Here is a 26,860-nt window from a genome sequence, read left to right as displayed (position 1 = left end):
CTGCATGAGACTAATCATTTAAAATTATCATGTGCACATAGCTTAAAATTATTAATTGTATGAGATTTTTAGAGTTCTCACACGTTTATAAATCAGTTATCCCAGGCGACAATAAATTATTGCTCATACATATTTCTAAGTGTTTAAAAATAAAATGTTTTTCTAAAAGTAAATAAAATAAAATAAATTGTTTGGAAAGATAATTTCAGGAATTAAAATATTTTTTGTAAAATTATCTATTAAGATTTTTTCATAAATAAGAAATAAATTATTTTCATAAATAAAAAATCAATATTAAAATTATTTTATAAAAAATTAATAATCATTATTTTTCTTCAAGCTTTCTCAATCAAAAGACATACATTTTTACTTTGAATTACATGAGATTTGATCCCTTAAAAGGGTATATAGGTTTTAGAGTTTCATTTTAAGTCAAGTTCAACTTGTAAATAAATAAAAAAATTTCCTTCTAATTTTCTTACTTTTTTATATTATTTTTTAAGAATAATTAATACTCTCTCAGTCCCAAATTTTTAGCAAAATTACACATATTAATAAAATTTATTAAATATATTTTACAGCTTTACCTTTTTAAGATAATATTTTTAAAAATATCCCTCATTTAATATTCTATTTGTAAAAAAATATTAAAGGGAGAGAGAAAATATATAAAAAAGTTACTATTAAAAAAGTATCTTTAATAAAACTCTATTTTTTTAAAAAAATCTTATATTTTAAAATGTTAAATTTTTTTTAAAAATATTTTATAATTTAAGATGGAGGGAGTATATTCTTTTAAGGTCATATAAATTTATATTGTTAATTTAAAATAAATATTCTTATAGATGGATATTGCAGGATGCCAAATACCTTTCTCTACGTAACCAACTCCCATTCTTATAACATAGTAATGTTTATTATTTATGCAAGCAAAAGGAAATGATTTAGATTCTATCATTAACACACACACATTGAATAGTGAACTGTACGCCCCAAGTCCAGAAAGGAAGAACGAAGAAGAGAAAGGCGAGGGGACCAGAAGAAAGGAAGATTCATCGGGTTGATCGCGCAAATAAGGGCATAACTGCCTGTTAGTTATATATTTTGGTCCTTTAACATAATTAGAAGTTTTTATGGTCCCCTACAATAAATATTGATTGGTTTAGATCCTTCCGTATAATTTTCCCTATGTTCCAGTTGGAGGGAGTATCCACTATTCGGCAAGAGGATTTGCGCCAACAGTTTTCTTTTCTTTTTTTTTCTTTTAAATAAATCTGTTTGACAATGTATTTTAAAAAAATGTTTTAAAAATAAAAAATAAAATATTATTATAAAAATAAAAAAAATGGAAACATTTTTGAAGTATTTTGAAATTATTACTCTACAAAAAAAAATATTTATTTTAGGTTAAATGGTAAAAATATCTTTAAAATTTTTTTAAAAGTGCCTAGTATCTTAGTTTTTTTTTTAAAGCATTTTTGTCCAATCATTAAAAATTTTTTATATTGATCGTTAATTGAAGTCTGATAAGATATTTTATGATTCTATCCTCTTTCATTTATATGCTTTTGAGTCTTCATTTTCATTCATTGAAAAAAAAAATTAAAGAGTTTACTGAAGAATGAAATCAGAGATTAAACATATAAGGAAGGAAAGAAAAAATACAAAAATATCTTTAATTAAATTGAGTTTAACAGTCAATATTAGAGATTTTTAATTGTGGGGCTAAAATAATTTTTGTTAAAATTTTTGAAACAAAAATGTTATAAAACAAATTAAGATGTCATGCATCCTGAAAAGAAAAAAATTTTAAAATATTTTTATCCTCTAACTTTTTATAAAATAATTAAAAAAAATTTCATACAGCACCTTCGTTCCTGGGAACATTCATTACCCCATTATTCTCCGAAACCAACGGCGGGTGTTAATGTTATTGTATAATGACTATGATCCCACAAGTTCCCGACGAAATTTTCGGATCCTCGCGCGCGTGCAATACACACACAAATAAATAATCTCTTTTGCAGTTTCGATGATACAACAGCAATCCTCTCCATCGAATCATCGTGATAATTTTCTGATCAAGACATCGAACCAGCGATAATCCCCTTCTCCGTTAAACATGTCTGGGTATCCAAACACGCCCCCTGGGTACGGATACGGGTACAGTGCTCCTCCGACGGCGAACCCGTATGGCGGACCTCCGACTTCCAACCCTTACGGCGCACCGCCTCCTGCTCAACACTACTCTGCCAACCCGTACGGTGGGCCTCCGCCATCGCATGTACAGAGCACCCCTTATGACCAGTACTCTGCCAGTGCCCCTTATTCGTCATCTTCTGGACAGATTAAACCCCCCAAGGATTATTCTCATTCCTATGGTCGCGGTTACCAGCCATCGGCCACGCCACCGTATGGGAGTCCCTTCGCGTCACTGGTGCCGTCGGTGTTCCCTCCGGGTACGGATCCCAATGTCATCGCGTGCTTCCAATTGGCGGACCAGGACGGCAGTGGGTTGATCGATGACAAGGAAATGCAGAGGGCGCTTTCTTCGTATAACCAGAGCTTCAGCCTGAGGACTGTTCATCTTCTCATGCATCATTTTACCAACACTAACACCAAGAAGATTGGTGCGTTCTAACTTTCACTTTCAATTTTCCTTGGTTTAATACAATAAGGGGGTGGTTGATGAAAGGTTACAAAAGATCCTATCAGTTCTGGCTGCTGATTAACTGTGTACTATCTTGGGTATCTGTAAACCCGTATTACTAAAAAAAAAAAAAAATCCTTGGTTTAGTTTGCAATTGGATTTAGATTTAGGTAGTTAGGTTTTGTTCTGCTTCAGCCGGAGGAGAGGACTTTTTGGGCGAATGCTGAATGATGCTGAAATGCGCGGCCTGTCCGCCCATTGACGGTCGGAAGAGGCGGTTTCCAGTGGATGTCATTGCGTTCGTTCGGACTCGCGGGGCTTGTGTGCGATTCCTTGATGCCTGCTGGATTAGCATGCTCATATCATTGCATCGGGTTCGAAATACGTTATGGCTCTGCTTTGTTAGTGGTTTCCTTCTCGCCGCTGGAAAAAGGGATCCCTGGTTTGGCATCAATTTATGCTTTGACTTTTATGGGACGACTGCCTTATCACATCTGCTGCGGTGGATGCCACATCCCGTAGTATTATATACAAATACTGCATCAAGTGATGAAAATCAAAGAATTGAATTTGTCGTTTCTTCGTTCTCTGCGGTTAAACTTTACCACTTGTATATTTCCTCTGTGAAGTAGGAGAGACTTCATGTACACGGGCTCCATTTGTTTAAGAGAGAGGATTTTGATGAGAACAGAAATGAGGAAGAGAAATGAATGATACGGAATTCTTTATCTTATTTTTGGTATTGGTATGACCAGAAAAACAAAAGAATTTCCATGCCTTTTAAAACTAGTTTTTGTTCGTTCCCAAAATTTGTAATTGAAAGGGGGGAGTATATGTACATGTTAGTCAAGATATTGTCTCCCCTCCCTTAGAAATCTAGAATGGTTAAGGCGAATCAATCATTATCAATCTAGCCGATAGTTTCCATGATGTGTTGTCTACTTCTTGATTGTTGGAATTCCTTGACCATTTCATCTCCTCTCATTTTTTGAATTCTGGCCATTTCATCGCAGGACCCAAGGAATTTACGGCTTTATTTTACAGTCTGCAGAACTGGAGGGTACTTCTTTGTTCATTTCTGCTTGACAATTGTTTTTTTCTTTCTAAATCTCTTCTGCAGTTGTTCTGACTTGTTGTTAACATCAGGGCATTTTTGAGAGATTTGATATGGACAGGAGTGGCAGAATTGATTTGCCTGAGTTACGAGATGCTCTGTTGAGTTTGGGGTTTGCAGTTTCACCTGCGGTATTGGACTTGCTTGTCTCCAAGTTTGACAAAACTGGTGGGAAAAGCAAGGCTATAGAATATGACAACTTCATTGAGTATGTTTTGCTGTGCTTGTGTTTATTTATTTGTTATTAAATACCATGTTAAAAACACTGCATAAAATGAATCTTCTTGTACTAATACTTCTCCCTTTCCTGATTTGCTATTGCTAGGTGTTGTCTCACTGTCAAGGTGAGCTCCAAAGCCTCTTTGAATTATGATTTTCGTAGTTTTTGCAATGAAAGTATACCATTGTTATCTGCTTCCAAAGTGTAAGAATGGATGTTGCATCTGTTAGCGTACCATACTATTGCTTTGGTACTTGCTCAAGGAAATAAAAAATGCTACTGCTTTAGCCCTACTTTACTAGTACTAGGGCTGCATGGGAAAGGAAAGAAACAAAATGTCAGCGAGAAGGCAATACGCTGTACTGGTGAAAAATTTTGCTTGAAATAGTTCTTTCTTTTTTGTCACGATTTGCGGTGAACACTAGAAAAACTTAAAATTTTAAATAATGAACTTTTTTTCTCGTGTTAAGTTTAAACAGTGAACAATGTTTTTAGTGTTATCTAAATGGAACATTCTTAATCTTGTATTCCAAAACCAATAAATCATTGTTATCTGGTAATTAAATGGTTGATGTTGATTTCACAACGAATGATGTGGATGTATGTTGCAGGGTCTAAGCGAGAAATTTAAGGAGAAGGATACATCTTACTCTGGTTCTGCAACCTTCACGTACGAGTCATTTATGCTTACTGTTTTGCCTTTCCTTGTTGCATGAGAATCATTTATTGGATGCTGTTAATGTATGGTCTTGCTGTAGTTTGGGAGCTTTCTAGCTTTTTGTACTATACTGTTGTATATCTAGCTTCAGTAGTTCAGTGTGGGATTTTTGCAGCTTGGTGACAAAGGATCGCTACACTGTTTTGTCAAGTCAATTTTTTTTTTTTCCCCGGGAGCCGACAAAATTCCGAACAGGTTATAATGACGTCATTTTAATGAGTCAATGAAAATAGGCATGTATGACAGAAAAGTTAACTGTGGATCCAATTTGAAAGGGGGAAACCGTACGTGTTGGCGCAGATTGGGCGTGTTTTCTAATATGGTAAGCGAGTAATTCGAAACTTTGAATCAAGCCTGATGAGTTAATATGAATTTGGCTCCAAAAAAATGTTAGAGCGAGGCTGAAGGAAATTGCACTCTTTTCCAATTGGACTTGCTCAAGCCGACGAAAACATTTAGACTAGGCCCAAGTATCAAAAGCTTCTATATTCACACGCACACGCGCGCTACATATTAAATATTAATTAATTATTTGAGATTTAGTTCATTTTGTACTATGCTTCTTCTAGGATTTTATTTATAAATTATTTTTAACATGTTTTATTATAATTCAGGAAAATCTTAAAATTCTTTAACCTTATTTAAAAATTTAATAAATTTTTTATTTTACTTTTAAAAAATATATATTTTAATAATATATTTTTTTTCAACATTTAGTGAAAGATAAAAAGAAAAACTTATGATAAAAATTTAATAATGTAATTTAAAAAAATTTTATCCCTCTATAAATAAGACCAATGGCCATATTGGAGTACATTGTTGCATTCGTATCATTTTAAATTTTGACAATATCTTTAAGAAAATTTTGAAAATGTATTTTATCTTAATTTTTAAACTTCAAAACCCATAATTTATTTTGATAATCATACCCATAATTTTTTAAAAGAAATAAATTTGAGTCTTGTATATTTTTATAAGGGTCCAAAAGAGTATATTTTTCTTATAACAATGATTAATTTTAAGCTAAAAGTTGAAATTGATTTTGAAAAGCCAAACTAATAATTCGGGTATTTGAATTGTTCAAAAACTTGAGTTGTTAAAACCAAACTCTAAGGATATTGTTGAGCAAGCTAGATCTTTTCTTTCTCTGGAAGATTAAATTGAATTTAATCATATTCTTAGAGATGATAATAGGAATACTGATTATCTAGCTAAACTATTTCACACTTTAGAAGTTAATTTTTGCCTTTTGATCATCATCCATATCTAAATTTTGGCATGGAAGATGATGAAAGAGGGTAGGCTTTTTTGGTTTCTTGATGTATTTGGTTTCCTGTTTTTAGTATTGTGTTTTAGTTTCCATTTAAAAAAAAAAAAAAAGAAAAAGGGTTAAGGTGCAAAAATACTCACCAAGTGGTCGATTAGGAGTATTCAATAACCTAAAGTGAGAAAAAGGACAAATATATTCATAACGTTACCAAAGCTGATGCAAAATTGACTAAATCATTAACTTGCTTTAACACCATTAGTTTCTGGTATTAAATGTTGACTATGTTTGCCACATATCAGTATTTGTTGATATGGAGTAAAAAGAGGGTAAAAATACTCATGAAGTTGTCAGATAGGAGCATCTAGTAAGAAAAGGGGCAAAAATATTTATAATGTTACTAAAGTTGGTACAAAAGTAACAAATCTATTAAATCTTTTAAATATTGATCATTTAATTGACACCTAAGCATAAATTAACCATTTTTCATTGACATTGACACAATATTCCTAGTTGAAATTTTACGAAAGTTGATCGACTATCATATGAATACCATGTGAGAATACGTTGTTTTAATTGAACAGCAAGTTAAATCATTTTTTTCTTTGCAAAGTGGTGAAAGCCAATTGAGGATTTTAAACCTTATCATAAACAAAATTGCTTAAGGTTGTGCCAATGTTTTTAAAGTAGGTGGAGACATGGAGTGCTTGCGTTCTTTGCAGTAAGCCACAACCTCTTCGTTCTCAATCTTTAATTGTGTGCAACCTATCTTACTGTGTTGAATCTCAAGTTTTGTAGACAAGAAAAATGAGTAAAGAGGAAGAGAGGAAGGGGGTGAGATACATAGCGATAGAAAGAAACCATGCAATATGAATTTTTGACGGATTAATCATTATTGCACCTACTAAAATAACGTTTTAGATACTCAAATGATGACCAATCAACCTTTGTAAAATTTCACTTTGAAATATTTTTTGTTCACATTAGCAAAAAAATTATTAATTTTTATTTAAGTATTAGTTAAACGGTCAATATTTAAAGAATTTAATGGATTGATTATTTTTGTACCAACTTTGATAATGTTTTGAGTATTTTTATCTTTTTTTTTTACTTTAAGCTACTAGATACTCTTAGTTGATGACTTCGTGAATATTTTTGTCTCATTTTGAATTCACAAAAGCAAAGACAGATACGTAACAAGCATAGTTAACATTTAACACCGAAAGCTAACAATGTTAGGGCAAATTAATGGTTTGATTATTTTTATATTAATTTTAATAATATTATAAGTATTTTTGTCAGTTTTTTTATTTCAAGTTACTTGATGCTCTTGATTGACTATTTAGTAGATATTTTTCCATCTTAACTGAAAGAAAAAGGAACCAAACAACGCTATGAGGTATGAGCTTTCATGCATGAATAAACTCACCTGCAAAATTACCAACTCTAATTTTCAGGGATTATTCAAAATTAAAAAAAAAATCCGGCGAACATCTTTAAAGAACAATCATATTACTGTACCTTTGAAAAAAAAAAATCAATGTCTTTCTTCAATGCCCAAGATCCAGATTACAGAGGACGACTCTGAGAATAAGAAACTAATGCGACGGTTCAGTGCAGTCAAAATTTTAAATTTTGAATGCAGGCCAGAGTGGTGCAGTTATCCTATAATTGCCTGATGCTCTATTATTAACAGCGAGGAGACGACTTTACTTCTCCATAGGCACACAATTACCTTGTCCCTTAGACAGATAGAAACCGTAATAAAATCATTCTTAAATGGCACCTCATGCCAGACACATACAATATATACGATCGAACCACTACAACGTCTTTTCCGTGTCATTGAGTTATTACGTACACAAATACACTGTGCTAGTCATTGGTTGGGGTTGGGCACTACCCTAAACAAAAAATTGAAAGTGATCTGTATTGATCAAAACAAGATTTTCTTGTCTACCTTCCCAATCCTTTTGTCTTGGCTGCTTGATGCTACATCACTTCCTATAACTCCGCCTGCAATATCCACCATAAAGATCTTATTAGAGAAATGGCCCGAGTTACTTTCAATTGGATCAAGAAAGGAACAACTGTTACCTGAGACGAAAGAATCAAACCACTTATTTCACACTATCATCAAGCTAAGGTCTTCATCACGAGTGGGGACAAGAAGCGTCACTTAAACACTTTAATTTGGACCGGGGATGTCAACGATCCCTTCAGTATCCTCTCACCATCGAGAATATGAATTTCCATGTGTCTTCCAATGATCCCGTCCGTGTCGTCTGTTAGAACTTCTATCAGAAGACCTATAAACATCAGACGGTCTTCCAAACCCATTAAAATCAGAAGATCTGCGGCATGTGCCTCCTCTGTTGGTTTGCTTAGCTTTTCTTATCTCCTCTTCAAAATCATATTCTGAGCGCTATAATCAAAGAAAGCAGTATATCAAATTTAAAATCAACGCTGCGTAAGGCACAATAGATCTTTATTGAGAATTAAGGAGCTCAACTACAATAAATTTTCAGGCAAAAAAAAAAAAAATTAACAAAATTTTAAACTCTTCCCAACACCATTGAGGAAGAGAAACTGAAATGAAAGGAGAAAGCCTGCTTTCCAGTAGATTTATGTGACGAGCACAAGCACAACGAAAGAGTCCATCTCAAGAGATTAGCTTCATAAGAGTGCCCCCCAAACCTATAATTCCAGTGGGCACTTCACTCGGCCACGGCCGGATAAAACCCTCCGTGGGCAGCTCTTTCCGAGATCACAAGTCCAAAGGAAGTGATACCACCACTCAACAGATTAGCCTATTGGATAGAAGAATCCTTTCAACTTATAAATCCCACACCACTTGTAAGGTTCTTCAATGTGGGACCTGTGACAATTTCACACCTCAAACTGGCATTTAGAAGGTATGTTAATTTCTCAGGAAAAGAAATTTTCACTTTCTTCTATACTAGCTATTGCAGGACATGGTCAGGATGGGCTGGATTAATTCAGAAAATCAGTTAGCATGTAGATTCACAAAGCCATGCTTCTTTGTTTAGCCTGTTGTAATAAACTAACGGCATAACATGCTTCCGCAGCTACACAAGAGAGTACATTTTTCAGAATAAAGTTCTTTTACTTGATTAAACACTACACCGCTACAGCCTACAAATATAGTACTGTGAGCTGATCCGGTACCATTTGTCCCCCCTACCCCACCCAAAAAAAAAAAAAAAAATTCTTACTCCCTCTCCACTCCCAAAACTAGAGACATTCAAAGAAGAAACAATATAAATTTGCCAAGATAAAAAAAAAAAAAAAATCAACACTCAAGCTTGAGTGGAACGATACATTATGAATAATCAGTCAGTTTAGTAATTGCCTTGGTAGGATCAGAAAGCACAGCATATGCCTCTCCAATCATTTTGAAAAGCCTATCAGCATCCTTGTACACCTCCTGTGAAATTTCCTTCCAGATTTGGCCTTCATCTCCAGCCTCACCTCTTGCCAGCAACTGACCGGCCTAAATTCAAACAACGTAAGAGAAATGCCTAACATTAAGTTTAAACTTCACAAAAATATAATTAAAGCGATAATATCCAGAATCAACAATAAAAGACTCAAACCTTGTCTGGATGGTGTCTGAGAGCTGCCTTGTGGTAAGCCTTTTTTATATCAGTCGCCGTATCATTGGGTTTGACTCCTCTGGTATAAACAAGTACAAAGATATTAGAACTTGGAAGCTTTACCTTTGCAGTCATGAATCAAAGAAAATTCATCGACTTGCCTGGAAATATTTTGACAGTTTTGCTAATGATTCAATTTGCTTTGTTGAATGAATCCATTTGAAAACAATTAGCTCATGACAAAATTATCAAAGATAATATGGTTTTTATACAGAATGTTCTGGCATCCCCTTAAGGTTCCACTTCCCAGTACAATGACTTCGTCATGCAGGGGCGGGGGTCAAGGGTCATTTGGATTTAACGTGCATTCAATTTGTGCATTTTTGGCCGCACAACCAAATAAAATATGTATACTAGATTAAACCTAGGCAAGTCATAAGATAATAACTGATGAGAAAGCTCCAATTATATAAAGTACTTACAGAATAAGGTAAAAGTCTAAGGGAGTTTGCTTTTTGGCTTTTTCTTCCACTGAAAGCAAATGATGACGCACTTGCCTAGATTCTTTCACAGCTCCATTTGACCCATCTGGTGTGCCAGATTGCTTGTTCCTTTCACCAGATTGATTTTCAAGGACGGAAAGAAGTCTACTGAGGTCACAAGCTGCTTGCTCAAAGTCTCTCACCGTCTCATGTAAGGTAGCTCTTCTTGAGATTGCCTAAAAAGGGTACCATCAGATGACCTCCCCACTCGTAAATAACAATAAAGTGGAAAACGACTTTTATCTAGAGAGAACAAAATAATGCAATCTCGCAAAATATTATGACCTGTTTTAAGAAGGAAAGTTCAATATACATAGCAGTCAAATACACTGTTTAAGTGACAACAAGCAAATTAAGGATAAACTCTACAAGCCCTGTCAACGTTAAGCAACCTATATAGGGTGCCTTGCTAAAATCATAAGAAAGACTGTCCATGATAAATTAATTTATCATAAGTCGTATCATAATAAAAATACAATAGCCCAGGAAACTCATTGACTGTCCAAAGTTCCTATTTTTCAGACAAGTTAAGCTAGCCTCTAGGACATGGCATCTAAAAGGAGGGAAAATCTCAGTACTCATTATTATTTCCCCTAATGATGGGGTTTGAGAAAAGCATACCTTAGCATAATTTCCATCAAGGGCCATAGCCACACTGCAGTCTGAAATGGCATCAGCGATTTGCCCCAAAGCTTGATATGCTGCAGCACGATTGCAGAAACATATTGCCGCAAAAGGCCGTGACTTGATGTTGCTAGACAAAGCAACAGTATATTCCTCAATTGCTTCTGTATACTTTTTTACCTTAAAATATTCATTTCCTGCATTCTGTTATCAATAAGAATAATGAGGACACAAGATATCCCTAAAAATTGCTAATAACACCTGGAATTAGTACAAACCATCCCACTGAAGTGTGAAAAAACAAACCAATCTAATCCCATGTGTAAACATGAGTTAAGAATATCAGATTAGAATAAATCTTAAAAAAACAAACAATTAAAGAATAACCTCTAGTGACACAATTTAAAAACGGGAAAATAAGGCATTTGAGAAGTACTTGATGCTATGATGGGATTCTTCTCTATTCACATGGATGTCTTCAATAATTATACTTGACAAATTTTAAAGAAAGTACATGCCATCAATGATGTAGGAATTATAACAGAGGGAAGTACAAGCTTTTATCCACCATGAGTGCATGACACCTAAACATGACAACAATATTGTATAGCATTTGATAATTATCGTTTGGACATCAACGAAAGAAAATTAACATTTAGAAATTACCTTGTGTGAAAGAAGGTCTCGTATTGTAGCAGCTAATGACAATGAATATTCAATGTCATCACCAAACCTGGATAAATGAAATGACTATCAAACGCATGTAGCATTCAAAAAATATTTTGATTGTAATATCAAACTAAAGAATGAGCATGCTTGATGAATTTTGAATTACTTGTTGAGGGACACAGCTTGCTGTAACTTCTCAAGAGCATTAAGTGATGCTTCAAGCCTTCCCACATGAAAGTGACACTTGGATATCAATGACCACCTCCACAATGTGACACATAAGTTACTATCATGTGCGGAAGTATTCACATTCTCTGCACCGGTTGCCAAATTTTTTTCCGCAAGAATTTGGGTCTGCTCACAAAGCTGTATTGCAGCATCATACTTTTGTAGCTGCAATATATCCCCAGAAATAGACATAACTTTATCAGCCAAATAAAAAAAAAAATCAATAAGAAAAAACAGAAAACATATAGAAGAAAGAGGGCATAAGGATGTATTACACGACTATTTTAATAGAAACGTACCAAATACAAAGCCTCTGCCTTCATTTGAAGCAACTTTTCTGAGTATAAACTGATTGACAATGCCTTAGAAATTAGTTCTAAAGCTTCACCAGCTGCATCAGAAACCTTCTTTTTCAAGAGTTCAGAAGCACTATTCGTACACTCGGCCACATCCTGTTAACATGGATAGTCATTTGTTAGACATCTTACAAAATGAAAAGACAACACTCAAGTGAACAAAGGAAGAAAAGCAGAAGTGAACATTAACTACTGACTGACAACTGATAGTACTAATAATGAATAGTAATACAAAGTTATCAGGAAAGGAATCAATCATTAATAGTTTGGCAAGAAGGATTTTTAAAAAGCATGCATTATACTTGAGTTACCTCAGTTGCCCTAGCCACACAGAAGAGAACAATTGACATACCTGAGCTTTCTGCAGACCTTCAGCTGCTTCCACAATAACTCTCCGGTCCAAACAAAAGTCACTGCTTGATTCCAAGCACTTATTGAAATACTGCTGAGCATTTTCCAGTTCTCCTAGCAAAAGGTAACATCTGGAGAAGAAAATCACATTTCATTACTACAGGGACAGAAGTCACCAGAAATCATCTTACTTCAAAATCTAAAATGAGAGGGGCAAAACCAGTACTTTGCAGTTCTCATATGTACTTTCAGAAAGGTGGAGTCAAGAGCAGAAGCCACAAGGCAATCCCCCAGAGCTTCCCTAATCCTTCCAAGACCCATTCGTGTAGCTGCACGGTTGCTATAGCACAGTGAAAGAGACTCGTTCAAGCACCCTGACCTTTCACTTGGAGGGATCAAATTTATTCCAATTGTGTAGAAGTTCTCAGCTTGACAAAGATCCCCATGTTTATACGCTTCGTTTCCCCTAGATAGAGACATAGTTGCATACCGTAGATTTAAAAAAAAAATGAGTTTTTTTTTTCATGGCATCAAACAGAAATAGCAAAACAAAATTTCAGAGAAAATCAGTACCAAAATTCTAAAAAGTTAGGTTTTTAATTTCTTTATTTGTGTAAACGTTACCTGAGTTTCCACTTTTCACAGATTTCTTGAGTTGTAGCCAAGGATGCAAAATCCACTCCCTTCAACTGATCATTTTTTTCAGATCTATTCAGTGTATGATTCAGGTTCGGAGAGATACTAAATGAGTCAACTCCCACTTTCCTCCTATATTTCTTCTTCTCTTTACGCTTAGCTGATGAAACTGTACCCCCTCCAATTGATGGTGCAGAAAAAGTAAAATAATTTTGCGTTGAACCCCCAAGGCTGGGAGCAAAGGCAAACTGATCAGCACATGGCCTAAAGGCAACTCCAGCATCTGCACAATCTCCAGCTCTGCTACTGCTGAAGACCTGTTCTTTATTCAAACTAGGACAGGCTGCTTCAGAGCCAAATAATTGGGAATCACCAACAGAAGAATTTGCATTACTTGATGATGGGTTACACTCATTTGGATCTCCATATTTGTAATCATGAGCATAAATATCTTCTCTGTTCCCTGCAGCAGCCAAATGTTCATCTTTATAATCAGAGGGAATGGGAATTTTTGAGGGCACATGGTCATGGTCTGAGATTGATGGTTCATTTAACTGCGCTGAAGCTTTAATATCTTGATCATCATCTCTTATTTCATGATAAGGAGAAAAATCCATGGGTGAGTAGCTACCACAAGAATCTGGGGTATCGAGCGAACCACTTCCCTTTAATGCTTGATCTTTCTTTATCAGTTTCTTGTTCAATAAACGTGACTTCGATTTTCTCCTCACCTCTTTTGCTCCTCTTTCTTTAGAAGATCTGCCCTTTAGTGTGGATCCTACCTTTTTATTTGATGCAGGAAATAAATTTTCTTTAAAACAAGAAGGATCCCATGTTGGTGGTTCAAAATCTGTTAACTCCTTAGGTCCTCCAGGGATGTTTGTAAAACCGTTATAACACTTATCTTGATCTACACCCATGGCATGGTTTGCACAGACATGACTATTTGATTGAGAGTCAAGACCAAATGATGAGAATGAAAATGACGCTTTAGCTTCATTCACTAATGAATCTTCAGGTGGTTGACACTCAGGAATTTTGCCCGAGTCACTTTCCTGACTAGAGGATGGCTTAGAGAAGGATATTCCTGCAGAACCATAGGCAATATCACAACCAATTCCACTTTGAACATCATTTCTTTTACATGTTTTGAACCCATCAATATTCTTTAAAGCAACATTAGGACACTGTTGAACGTCAGCATTAGCTCCTGAACTTGCACTAAAGGAGACAGCAGCCTTCTCACTTCTTCCAAACACAGAACAATTGTTACTATTTACACATGAATCCTTTAAATCTCTATCGATATCAGCGCCACTAACTTTTTCAGAATTATCTATATTCAACCTTTTCATTTCATCTGTCAAACTATGAGCAGGGAAAGTGCTATGAGTATTAGCAGTACTACTAGTACATCCAGATCCGCTCTGATCATTGCTTAGATGGTAATCCTGATCAGGATGTATATTACTATCACTAAATGTCCCATTCTTGGGATTTAAGGAACCCATATCACAATTTGACTTTCGCATACTGTCAAGGGACTCCTGCTTTTCGGCATTAGGATTTGATGTTTTACCAGTTTGGCTGCCACCAAAAAAGAAAACAAAACTATCCTTCTTTACAAACTCTTTTTCAGCCTTGCAATTCGTCTCCTCGCCATTATCAACGCCTGAGTCCTCCACATCTTTACTACATACTGCCTTCACGATATTTAAGTTAGAGTCTGAATCCTTTTGATCAGGACAATAAACAAAACCCGAACAACTAATCTTCCTATGTTCGGACTCCAAATCCAATTCCGCGTTTCTTATTTCGCCAAGAACTGTCTTTACTAAATTTTCACTGGTTTTTGTTCTGTCCTGGCATGAATTTGATCCCATGTCACTCCGCTTAGCATTAAAGATAAACCCCAAGTGATCACTTTTCCTAATCTCCGTTTCTTTCTCATTTGTTACTTTCCCTCTGTCAAGGGAGAATCCCAATTCTTCTTTAACTAAATGCTGGGAATTTAAATTTGCAGCAAGCTCACTTCTCTGAGCACCAAACACAAAACCAGTGTTCTGGAACTTCGAGTGACAATTTAAGAAGCCCCCATCACCAGCTCCGGGATCGTTCTCTGCCCCGGTAGGACTTTCCATAAACCCATTTGCACAATTATAACTGTTTACCTGATCCGAGCAACCAACCGTCGGCCGAAATGGATTAAAACCTGAACTTCCCTCAGCGGTGGCTGTTCTACTTCTGGACCTTGCATGCTGAGATGCTGACTGCTTCCTGAGCTTCACCAGCCTCGGCCTCGGCCTAGACGAAGCTGTTGAACCTACACCCGATAGTCCAGGCTGAACAAAAGCCGGGGCGAATCCGAGGCCGCTGGCATTACCGAAAGCTGAAGGGTTTAGGCTTTCATCTCTCTTAGAGAAATGAGCATAGCTAAAAGACGAGTGATCGAAAGGGGGATGAGAGGTTGCATCGGGAATCGAATCAGGGTTTTGCATGGAGGACGGTTGGATCGGAGATCGCAAGCGCACGGCCGCCGCCGGCGACATTGAGGTGGACGGAGAAGGGGCGGGGAGAATAGGGTTTTGCTGGACCCTTAAAATTGTGCTTTTCGAAGTTCAAATTCACACTCACCTTCGGAAATGGCCACGGATTTTCTTCCTCTTTATATAAGGTAAGAATCGAGTGCGAGGTTGAAGCAAAATGAAGCGTGTGCGGCAGAAAACCCAGCATGAACGTTATGGTATTTCCTTGTGATTTAACGCCCCGGAAAAATTAGTTGGGAAATTGAGGGTGATTAATATTAACGTTGTACATGGTAACTGTGAATCAGTGATACTCTCAACACTTTAAATTATAAGATATTTTAGTGTGATTTACCTTTTCAAAATATTAAACTGCTATGAGAATATTAAAATTTTATTAGATAAACTTATTTTAATATTATTTTTTGTCTCTTTTCATTTAATACTAATTAAATATAAATTCAATGTTATTAAATAAAAATATTTTTAAAAGTGTATATTTTTATTTTGAAAAAATAAAATTATTAAATATAATGAATGAAGTTTATTGGCATGTAAAATTTTATTTAAAAATATTTTATAATTTAGGATAGACGGAGTATTTGAAACCTGAATTATTAATTATGAATGAAATTACTGAAATATTATCTTTTCTTTACCTGAATTAAATTATCATCATAAACTGGTAGATGTTGGTTTGGGCAGTACTAGCTTAATAACTAACTCTTTATATTATTTTCAATTTCATTAAATTAAATATTAATCATGTCTAGATCATAAAAGACATGCAAAATTTGCTATCATCTTTGTTGCCTTAGTTGAAAGAACTAACACTAACACAGTTAAAATTTTATACTGATACATTCCAACAAATCATGTTATTACTATTTACAACTATTTAGAGGTGATGGCTTGCTGTTGAAATATTTTGTAATGCACCACTCATCATCTAGTTTGAAACTTAATACTTCATAGTTCATATGATAATATATGGACATATTTAGGTTGATGGAGCTATGGAAGTTTAAGGCTTCCGTCTCTTTTTTTTCCTCGTCAGTTTTCACTACTTCTATTTTTGGTTTTTATGAAGATACTTATTTGGAATGCTAGTAGGGGAAATGGGAAGAAATTTGCTCACTCTCTCAAAGAACTTAAAAGACAGTTTCGTTTTGATGTTATTTGTATTATGGAACTTAGGAGTAGTGGCACCAAGGCTCTAACAGACTGATTGTAGGTTGGGTTTTAATGAAATTGTGGAGGATGATGGTTTTGAAAGGGGCATTTGGCTATGTTGGAATAATCCTAATTTAAATATTACCACTTTAGATAAATAGAGTCAATTCTTACATGTCCTATTTGATAACTCTTTTAAAGCTTGGGAACAATTTTTTCATGTATGCTAACCCTCATAAAGCTAGGAGGCATGATCTTTGGGCTATCCTTAAGGGTGAAATTTCACATTATTAGAGACCTTGTCTTTTTATAGGAGATTTCAACGAAATTTCCACTATCAGTGAACAAAAAAAGGGGAGGAAAAGTGAATAAGACTAGATGTGAGGCTATCCGAAACTAGATTAATGACTACAATTTCATCAACTTTCAATCTAGTGGACCTCTGTTCACTTGGCAAGGTCTAAAATGGAGGAACTTAGAAAGAGTGTTCAAGAGGTTGGATGAATATTTATGTAATGTTAGCTTGGCAGACCTCGTTCCACTTAGCTTATGATAGGGTCCTTCCTCATATCAACTCCAATCACCACCCTATTATGATGGGCCTGGAATATAATAAAGGTAGGAAGGTGAATCGACCTTTTAAGTTTGAAGCAGCATGTCTTACCTATAAGGGGTTTAAGGATTTTCTCAATAATATTTGGAACAATACTACTAACACTAACCATAATCTCAAGGCAATTCAACTTAAGTTGATTGATTGGAATAATGAAGTTTTTATTAATATTATTAGAAGGAAGGAAAGACTCCTAAATAAATTGGGGGGTATTCAAAAGGCGTTAAATAACCAAAATAACCCTTATCTTGAAGACTTAGAGCTCAACTCTCCTAAGAGTTAGAGTTGAAACTGGCTCAAAAGGAGCTTATATGGTATCTAAAGTCTAGAGTAGAGTGGATTACTCAGGGGGACCGTAACACAAGGTACTGTTATAACATTATGGAAAATTTAAGTTAAGGTTAGTTAGGTAATTAAAGACAAATTAGATAATTGAGAGTTAACACGGATTAAAAGATAATGCAGGGACAGCTAATCGGTCTATTGAATCCTAGTTAAAGCTTAGAATTGGACTTAGATACTATTGGGTCACATTTGGGCCCAATTAGATGGATAGTATTCAAACTTTGGAATTTTGATCTTTGGTTGCAGCCAAAGATTTATTGGCCGCAACCAAAACTCAATTTTTAAGCCTTTAGATTTGCATTTTAGCTCAAAAAATTAGAGAGTTAAGTTGGAGTCTGAAGGTGAATGAAGAGGGCTCCATTAGAGTTTATTGTAGACGTTTAATTGAATCTATTTGGATCTTATAATCATTTAGATAAGTGCCTATAACTTCTTCCTTTCCTATCTCGTGCATTTTCATCATTGTTTTTAGGTAGTTCTTTGAGAATCCAAAAAAAGGTTGTGACTTTGCTTAGAATTCTGACTTCAATGGGATTAATGAATGTTTATTTAAGTATATAATCTTTGGATTATGGTGCTAATGAAGTTTTAGGATTCAAAAGTGAGGTTTGAAGTAAACCTTAGAACTAATTAGTTAGCTAAGAAGGTTATGTGTTATTAATGGTGTTGAGAGACTAATAGGAGTTTAAGTGAATTAATAGAACCTAAAAAAAGATTTGGTTGCGGGTAAATGACCCCAATAGGACTTTTAAGTTTAGGCTTTGACTAGAGTTAATTAAAGATAATTAGTCATTAATGATTATTGATGTGGTTAATTGTAAATTAACCACTGTTAGTGCTATTGAGCTAATTGAAGGCTTTATTTAATATTTACTGGTATTTTTGATTGGTAAACCAAGAGTTAAGGTAACTAGAAATTTAAGTATAGTATATCATTGTGTTTGCATTTACACTTTAAGCATTATGACGGATAAATTGAAATGAGTTTATGAATAAATATGTTGATTTTGAACTAATATCCAAATATAAAACATGACTTATTGTGATGAAGTATTTAGTGATTATATTTATATACATGTTAAGCATGGATTGCTTATAAGATGAATGTATCAACATGATGAGTGGTTGTAATTGATGATGTTGGAAGAGATGTGGTAAGCATGCATATTTGTGATGAAATGCTTGATGATTATGTTTATAGAGATGTTATTTGGTATTTAAAATGTGAATTATGGGCCTAGATTGGCTATAAGTTGATTATATAACCAGCCATTGTAAACTATAATGTGGTGTAAACTGTGATAAGCATGCAAGCTCTAGAAATTATGAGGATGATGAATTACTATGATATGCATGAGTTTATATTCGCATTTGTTGATTGAACTTACATGATCATAATAGGTGGGAGTTCACTTTAACATAATAGAGGGATTATGATAGAAAATACACATGGTGTAGCCTTCACTGAGTTTACGCATAATGGTTGGCATACTTCATTACTTTATGTTCTTTGTATTGCCAACAACCTATGAGTATGGTATGGATCGGGCATGATGCTCAGTATCACCAATCTTAGATTGAATAATGTGAGTCGGGCACTTATGACACCTTGAAATTCGAGTAAGGAGAATCCACTGTCTGAGAGTAAGTGTGAGAGCTTTTGGCTGAGCAACCCCCCAGAATTGGAGAGCAGGGCTAGTCTAGTCACATGGGCTAGACCTATATAAAATAATAGCATATGGATTCAGTCAAATGATATAAGGAGTGGTATAAGATAATTGCATTTGATCATGCGAAATACATTATAAAGATTCATTATGAATAATGTTGGTTTGCCTTATGTGATATTAAACGCTTAATTGTTATAATTGCAATACTTTAATATGCTTAATTAAAATTACTGAGATGTATATCTCACTCCTGTAATTTAATGTTTACAAGTAAGAATCAAGTTAAGAACAATAGGAAGGCCTCTAAAGCTAGAGACCAATTAATCAATTATAATGTCTCTAGTTTTATCTTTTATGTGTAATTTGAATACAATATTTTTCTATTAGGGGTCTTTCATATTGATTTATGTTTATTTGAAGTCAACTTGTATTTGTAACCTTAAATATTATATTTGGTCATTTTTGGATTATATAAGCCATAGTAGGGTCCAAATCTCTAATTTGACTATGGTAGTGTGCCAAAATAGTTTGAACAAGTATATTTTCACTAGTTAAATGAAATTTACATGTTTTGGGTGATTATTTAGCTTGAATGCAAATGATTACATTTTCACCCCCTCGTTTTATGCTTTATGGTGGTTGGGTGGTCAATTATTGTACTAGGAGTTGTTTGATGCTTATGACTATTTAGACAAGTGTATTAGAATTATTGAGTGTGGTTCAAGCCCTTGTGAGGGCTAATGGCTTATGGTGTGAGTTTGGAGACTCAGTTGATGGTTTTAGAAGTAACAATATGAAATTATGGTCCCAAATGTCTAAATTTTTCATCTAATGTCAATGACATGAAACCAAAATCATCAGCTACATTATGAAATTGTTGATGTGTGGGTGCTCAAAGCACCTCAATCAGAGATCCAAGTAAAAAGTTATTTGTGTCGGAAGTTCGTAATTAGGTAACTATCATGACAGTATACCTTTGGCCACAACTTATAGATCTTTGACTGCAGCTAAAAAGACTTCCCAAAACCATTTGGCTGTAGCTAAAACTTCATTAGAAGTGTTGGACAAAGCTTAATGTTCTTTGGCTGCAGCTAAGTACCCCTGTTAAGCAAAAATGACACTTTTTTTACCTCATTTGACTTGTTTTCAACTCTAATTATTTTTCATGCTTCCCAAACACTTTTTACTCTGATTTATAACAGCTAAATAACCTTTTAAGCTCAAATTTGAGATTTAGTGATTTATGGAATCTCATCTCCACATGGTTTTCTTACTTAGCCTTTGAGTTTGTATATAGCCAATATTGATCCTTTTCTTTCCATGACATCTTTTATTGTTAAATTAGTTATAAATATCATGGTAGCTTGCCTTAAGGTTAACTATGTCATAATTATGTGTTTAATTATTGAAGGTTTTACAACTATCATACTAAAACCCTTATTAAGAGGTGGATTAATAAGGTTACTGTCCTACAGAATGATCAAAGGACTTGGGTTGATAATGAATGCAAGATCAAAGAACTCTTTATGATTTTCTTTCAACTCATCTTCAAGGAAGATGTTATATCTAGGGATTAGTTGTAAACCAATCAGTGGTGGGGTCATGTGAATGTTTTAAAGAAGAGATTAGTAGAGCTTTCTTCTCCATGAATGAGTTTAAAAGCCCAGATGAGGATGGTTTTCAAGTTATTTTCTTATAAAAAGATTGGGATATCATTGGGAGGAATGTCTGTGGCCTTATCATGAATTTATAAAGGGAGCCTAACAAGGTTCTTGATGTTAATTAGACCTTGTTGATTCTTATCCCTAAGGTGGACAATCCTGAACGTGTTTAGCAATTTAAACATATCTCATTGTGTAATGTTATAAAAGGCTAAACAAGATCATTATCAATAAACTCAAACCTTTAATAAACAACTTAGTGTCACCTTTCCAATCTAGCTTTATTCCTGGAAGAAATATACAAGACAATATTATTATTGCTCGTGAGATTAAGCATACCATGAAACAGATGGTTAAAAATTAGTTTAAAACAAGTGCGGAAGCATGGGAAACAAACCACATCAAAATTAGGTTGAAAATGCCATTTTCCAGTAAATACTGGTTCATCTATTGTGGCAAATAGCATAGAGGAATAAGTCCCTTGAAGGCTTAATATGCCACGGCATACACCTACTGTCATGACAGTAGATTACTATCATGACATCCCTCCGAACTTTTAGAGTGCGCCATTTCGCCATCCGACATCTGATTTGGCTGATTCAAGTATTCACACGAAGCTCTTTGAGCCCTTTAGCTAATGGCACCAATTTCACACTCAAATAATTATCTATTTAAAATATAGACACCTGAACTCAAAATGATTTATTATCACAACAAAACACACACTAAGGTGTTCAACTCACAATGCCAAATGCTATTAGCCCCAAAGACACCTTGACCACTTTAAATGGACCACATGCCACATAACAATTCAATCATGACACACAATTAAGCAATCGTACTCAAAATGACCACAAAATCCCCATTTGACAATAACACAATGGGGCGGATAAAATTCAATGCACAAATCAATTGGTCATTTTGGCACTCAAAACACTTAGAATATATATCATATGTAAATGTAACTTGGCTAAACACACACACACTTAATCCATAACATTAATCTTAGACCAAGATACATACACTTATCACAAATTCATACAAGTGATATTCAAAATAATGTCATGTTCCTAAATTGGCAATATATAGTGGCAATATTCGTTACAAAACTAAAAAGAGAAAGGGAAAAGTGATACTATAACGCTCTTCACTCTTCAATTGCCCCTTCCTTCCCCTTGCTCCTATCAGAGCCTTCACTTGTAAAATATAATCACGGGGTGAGATAAACATCTCAGTAATAGAATAATTCACTATTAATAATTAACATGCACAACTATAAGAGAGTAAAACTATAAAACTTCCAAAATATACATTTAGCAAATCACCACATACTTTTTTCATTATTATATATATCTTTTATCACTAGTATGATCATTCTACCATACAAGCCTCTATATCACCCTGACTAAAATCATAAGCTCTTAGACTAAGTACGTATTCACAATGATTTGAGTTCACCTTCAGTGGAAGGATCACCCAGCCAAATGTGTCCTATTCCACTTTTAGATTACAGTTTTCCCCTATTGCACATAAGTTGAGGTGTCATTACTCCAACACTGCATCATTGATGCTAAGGAGCGTTACTCTCAAACGTCATATCCCGCATGGATACTAAGGAAAAAATCTCCAGCATCGTGCCTCACTAGATACTAAGGAGATATATGCCATATAGACTTCTATTACTCCTTCTTACGGGTGAACTCCCACCCCCTAACATGATCATGCCCATACTCAACATATATATCACATATACATTACAAATTTCTCAACTCATTCATATATATAGTTTTCATCATTCTTCATAATTTGTAGATTTTTCATGCATAAAAAAAAATCACATTTCACAATATGTAAGATTACCAAACCTCAAGTTGTTCAAATCAACATATTTATTCACAAACAGTTAGATTATATAATTAATTAATGTAAATTATTCCATTATCTCAACCTTTTGTCACACACAAAAGGGTTACCGTGGTTCAACATTAGCTCCACACGTTCTATACACACAATATAGCTCGAACAACGCTTAATCTACACAATCAAGTGACAATCATCAATTATCACTCCACTTAACTCTAAATTTACTAGATTCTAAGTGCTTATAATACCTAATTTCCTTTTTCTCACAACATCAACCATACCCGAACACTTTAACCATCCTATTAAACATTCCAACACATCAAATTCGCTAACCAATGTCCCATATTGTCTCAAAATTCTTAAATCATACTTAGGGTTCATCCGAACTGTTACCAAAAATTTTCAATCACGATAAAACTCATAAACTTAGAGTTAGAAGCTTGATTTAACTTCCTAAGATCTTAAATAAACCAATGAGTTTAGTTTAAACCTAAGGAAATCAAAATCAAAGCCCTCATTACCCCAAATGTTCAAATTTTCACATAAAAGAGGAAAAAGAGGGAAGGTGCAACTTAACCAATGGTAATTCAAGCTCCAAATGCCTTCAAAGTAACCTAGAGATTATGCCCTAGCAGACCACAAGCTTTCTTCCATCACTATCTTGTTATCCCTCTTTCTTCCTTCTATTTTTGATTTGTTTTTCACGTCTGATAATGCAGATTTTGTACGTGTGTCGCAGCACATTAACACACCCACCGCGGCACATGGCACAGAACATCTCACAAAATTTTAAACTCTCTCTCGTGTCATAGCCCGCTTAAACATCGACCTAGCCCTCTTTTAAGGTTGTTTAAGAATTTAAAAACCATATTAGTCTCCCTTAACCCTCATTAAATTAACAATTTATCTAAATTGACAAAATTGTCCCTTAAAAATACTGATAATTACTAATGAAAAAACTTAGGATGTTACATTATGGCTATCAAAATTGATTTTGAAAAATCTTATGATAGAACCAACTAGGAGTTCTTGTAGAAAGTGCTTGTAAAGATAGATTTTTCCTATCATTTCAAAGAGTTGGTGATAAAATATGTGACAATTACTACTACTTTGATTCTTTGGAATGTCTCTAAAATGGATATGTTTACCCCTTCAAGAGGTCTTGGACAGGGAGACTTTCTCTTACCTTATCTTTTTGTTCTTTGTATTTATAAACTTTCTCACATTATAATGGATGTTGTTTCTAATAATAGATGGAAACATATTAGGATGGGAAAAAGAGGAGTTCTGATCTCCCACCTTATAATGTTTGCCTTGACATTACCAGGACACCACTCACACATCGTTGTGATAACTAGAATTTAATAAAATTATCTAAAGAAGTTAGCATAACTTAATGGTTTAAAGATAATTAGTTTAAAAACATTGGGATCCCAAGAAAAACCCTTTTAAAATATTGTTTGAGCTCAAACCATGGTTAAAAATTGATTAAGAGCAAATACGGAAGCATGGGAATCAATTCACTTCGAAATAGAATAAAACAAGTTATTTTGCCCTCATCTGGTCTATCTGCTGTTGTAGAGGGCACAGAAGGATGAATCCCTCGTAGGTCTCTTGCGCTGCAGCACGCACCTGCCGTCATGACAGCAGATTGCTATCATGGCATCTCTGAACTTTCGGAGCGTGCCGTTTCACCATCTGATATCCGATTTGAGTAACTCAAGTGTCCACATGAAGCTCTTTGAGCCTTCTAGCTAATGGCATGGGTCTCATATTCAAATAATCATTCATTTAAAAGATGGATACCTGAACTTAAAATGATTTGTTTTCACAACAAAACACATACTATGGTGTCCAACTCACAATACACAATGCCATTAGCATTAAAGATGTAACACACCAAATTTTTTTTTTAAATAATTTAACTCAACCATAGTTGGGTTACAGCCACCCAACACATTTTTATATCAATAATTTCGATATAAAATATTTTATAATTGGCTCCAACTTACATACTATAACATTTCAGATAAATTTTTACCTCCCACATGCCATTAGGCTAAATCACATTTGTCCATCCTTATACTCCAACAAGTAAACTAAATCACATTTGTCCATCCTTATACTCCCAACAAGTAAAATAAGCAATTTAGTCAATTTTCAACACAAGCCAGTTATTTGGCCTTATAATCATGCCATTTTAACCAATCCAAAGTAAACCAAATATTAAAATTACAGTCATCCAAATTGTACCAAAAATAGAAATAGTTTGAAAGGCATGATTACATTTATATATTCATATAATTGACAATAAACATAAAAAAGTCCTAATATTGGCAATATAACACATTATAAATCATAAATTAAATACCCAAAAGAGACAGTGGATCTATACCACTAAGCCTCTGGGACTCCTCCACGTGTCACTCGTGGCTCTTCTCCTGAAAATTGTTAACCACATAATGAGACTCAAAAGTCCCAGTAACCAAAGCCAATTTATGATAGTGTATACAAACAGTTAAGTGTGTGCTTACTAAGTGAGAATTAAAAATAATATAATTCCAACAAATATAAGAAATATTACAATACACACAAACAACCATCCTTATATCCCTCCATTAACCTCGAGCCGTAGCCCTCACTCGGTGCTAAATTACCCGGCCAAAGGTAGATTAGCCCGAGCCCTTACAAGCCACCTATTGAGCTCCAATAGGGGCGTACCACGTGGCACATAAATACAACAATAATAGCAAGTCTCCCAATACCTCCCACAATAATTAAACAAATTCATAATAATATTGCACAATTATACAATATTACAAAATTCATAATTTTCTCAATAATCACCCAATTAACATGAAGTAACACTAATCACAAATTAAAAGCATGGTTACCTTGTGGCTTTTTCAATAAATTATTCCTTAAAATTTCTCTCTCACCACAATCTTCACCAGTAATACAATCTACAAATAACATATTATTTATAAATATTAGTTTCAATTTTTGAAACTAATAAAATAATTCTAATAATAGAATTAAAATATAACATAATTTCTAATCTCAATCTTAATACAAATCTAGAGTCAATACTATTAAGTAAAATTTTTAACTCCTCTTTTAATTATCAATAAACATTAATAATCTAAAAATCAACTTCTAAACTAATTTTTATTATCAAAATTTTCTTTTTATTTCATAAATTCGTACCTAAAATACCCAAAAATTAAAAATTAAGCCTCTAGCTTAGAATCATAATCCTATAGCAATAATAATTCATTTCTCATCCCAAATAATCATCTAAACCTCAATAAATCAACATATATTTTCAGATCTAGTTTAGAATTTGATCCATAAGCCACATATTCAAAGATCATCAATAAATTTATACTCTAGAACATTTATTATACTACTGACAACCTCAAAAATCATATTTATTCAACATAAATTCATCCCTCTTCCAGATCTTAAATTTTCTACCACTACAAACTCAGAAACCAAAGAAAAAGGATGACTAAGAAAAAATTTTAGAACACTTACTTAGTCTTGAAAAGCTTAAAATCACACCCTAAATATCCTATTAAAAACTCTTACCTTAAAAATTTAGATATTTCGCACCGGTGACTCGCGTTCTCTCCGCCTCAGCTCGCGCGCAGGAATGAATGAGGAAATGAAGGAAGGTGAGTTTTTATAAAAATTCAGTGGGTCCCACACATTTTTTTATTCTTTTCTCTCTCTTCTTTCTTTCTTCTTCTTTTTTTTATTATTATTATATTTTACTGTTGAGGCGGCGGCTGCGTTCACGTTTTCTTCCTTTCTTTCTTGTTTTTACACCTTTTTTATTATTATTATAATAATAATTTAATAATATTATTTTTTTTAATTATTTTTTTTTAAATTATTTTTTTTAAAATTTCTATTAACCCAAATTAACTATTAAAATTTATATTGGGATGTTACAAAAGATACCTTGACCACCTCAAATAGACCACACACCACATAAAAATCCATTCATATCATA

At 34.1% G+C, this 26,860-nt stretch overlaps 2 protein-coding genes and 1 long non-coding RNA gene across 3 annotated transcripts; 1 reads left to right on the top strand and 2 right to left on the bottom strand.

Annotated features, from left to right (window-relative positions):
- Nucleotides 1-1,906: 1,906 nt before the first annotated feature.
- Nucleotides 1,907-4,867, top strand: LOC129304588 (calcium-binding protein CBP-like). Its single transcript, XM_054944296.1, has 5 exons — nucleotides 1,907-2,630; nucleotides 3,664-3,710; nucleotides 3,797-3,972; nucleotides 4,090-4,108; nucleotides 4,596-4,867. Exons 1-5 carry the CDS (start codon nucleotides 2,123-2,125, stop codon nucleotides 4,698-4,700), a joined length of 855 nt encoding a protein of 284 aa, XP_054800271.1. The 5' UTR covers nucleotides 1,907-2,122; the 3' UTR covers nucleotides 4,701-4,867.
- A 2,856-nt stretch (nucleotides 4,868-7,723) lies between these two features.
- Nucleotides 7,724-15,742, bottom strand: LOC129305878 (uncharacterized). The gene is made up of 12 exons (XM_054946046.1): nucleotides 12,981-15,742; nucleotides 12,583-12,822; nucleotides 12,358-12,487; nucleotides 11,949-12,101; nucleotides 11,588-11,814; nucleotides 11,419-11,485; nucleotides 10,750-10,956; nucleotides 10,069-10,304; nucleotides 9,587-9,665; nucleotides 9,343-9,483; nucleotides 8,067-8,394; nucleotides 7,724-7,985 (listed from the first exon to the last, which is right to left on the bottom strand). The coding sequence occupies exons 1-11, from the start codon at nucleotides 15,539-15,541 to the stop codon at nucleotides 8,200-8,202; spliced, it is 4,236 nt and encodes a 1,411-aa protein (XP_054802021.1). The 5' UTR covers nucleotides 15,542-15,742; the 3' UTR covers nucleotides 7,724-7,985; nucleotides 8,067-8,199.
- Nucleotides 15,743-24,990: 9,248 nt separating this feature from the next.
- On the bottom strand, nucleotides 24,991-26,545 carry LOC129305265 (uncharacterized). The gene is made up of 3 exons (XR_008591947.1): nucleotides 26,434-26,545; nucleotides 25,737-25,805; nucleotides 24,991-25,283 (listed from the first exon to the last, which is right to left on the bottom strand). It is a non-coding gene; the product is annotated as an uncharacterized LOC129305265 (long non-coding RNA).
- Between the last annotated feature and the right edge of the window lie 315 nt (nucleotides 26,546-26,860).

This window comes from Prosopis cineraria, unplaced genomic scaffold, assembly GCF_029017545.1.
Source record: "Prosopis cineraria cultivar Desert tree isolate PC_DT_omini unplaced genomic scaffold, ASM2901754v1 PC3, whole genome shotgun sequence".
In the NCBI taxonomy this organism is placed as follows: Eukaryota; Viridiplantae; Streptophyta; class Magnoliopsida; order Fabales; family Fabaceae; genus Prosopis; species Prosopis cineraria.
Note: the sequence above shows the minus strand (reverse complement) of the source record. Positions and strands in the feature narration are given on the sequence as shown.

Bases quoted from the DNA above. Each gene is read 5' to 3' on its own strand.
- LOC129304588 (XM_054944296.1), top strand. From the start codon at position 2,123: ATGTCTGGGTATCCAAACACGCCCCCTGGGTACGGATACGGGTACAGT. The intron at 2,631-3,663 runs GTGCGTTCTAAC...ATTTCATCGCAG, and splicing joins CACTAACACCAAGAAGATTG to GACCCAAGGAATTTACGGCT. The intron at 3,711-3,796 runs GTACTTCTTTGT...TGTTAACATCAG, and splicing joins ACAGTCTGCAGAACTGGAGG to GGCATTTTTGAGAGATTTGA.
- LOC129305878 (XM_054946046.1), bottom strand. From the start codon at position 15,541: ATGTCGCCGGCGGCGGCCGTGCGCTTGCGATCTCCGATCCAACCGTCC. The intron at 10,305-10,749 runs GTATGCTTTTCT...TACCCTTTTTAG, and splicing joins TTGATGGAAATTATGCTAAG to GCAATCTCAAGAAGAGCTAC. The intron at 8,395-9,342 runs GCAATTACTAAA...CTTTGATTATAG, and splicing joins TGCTTTCTGATCCTACCAAG to CGCTCAGAATATGATTTTGA.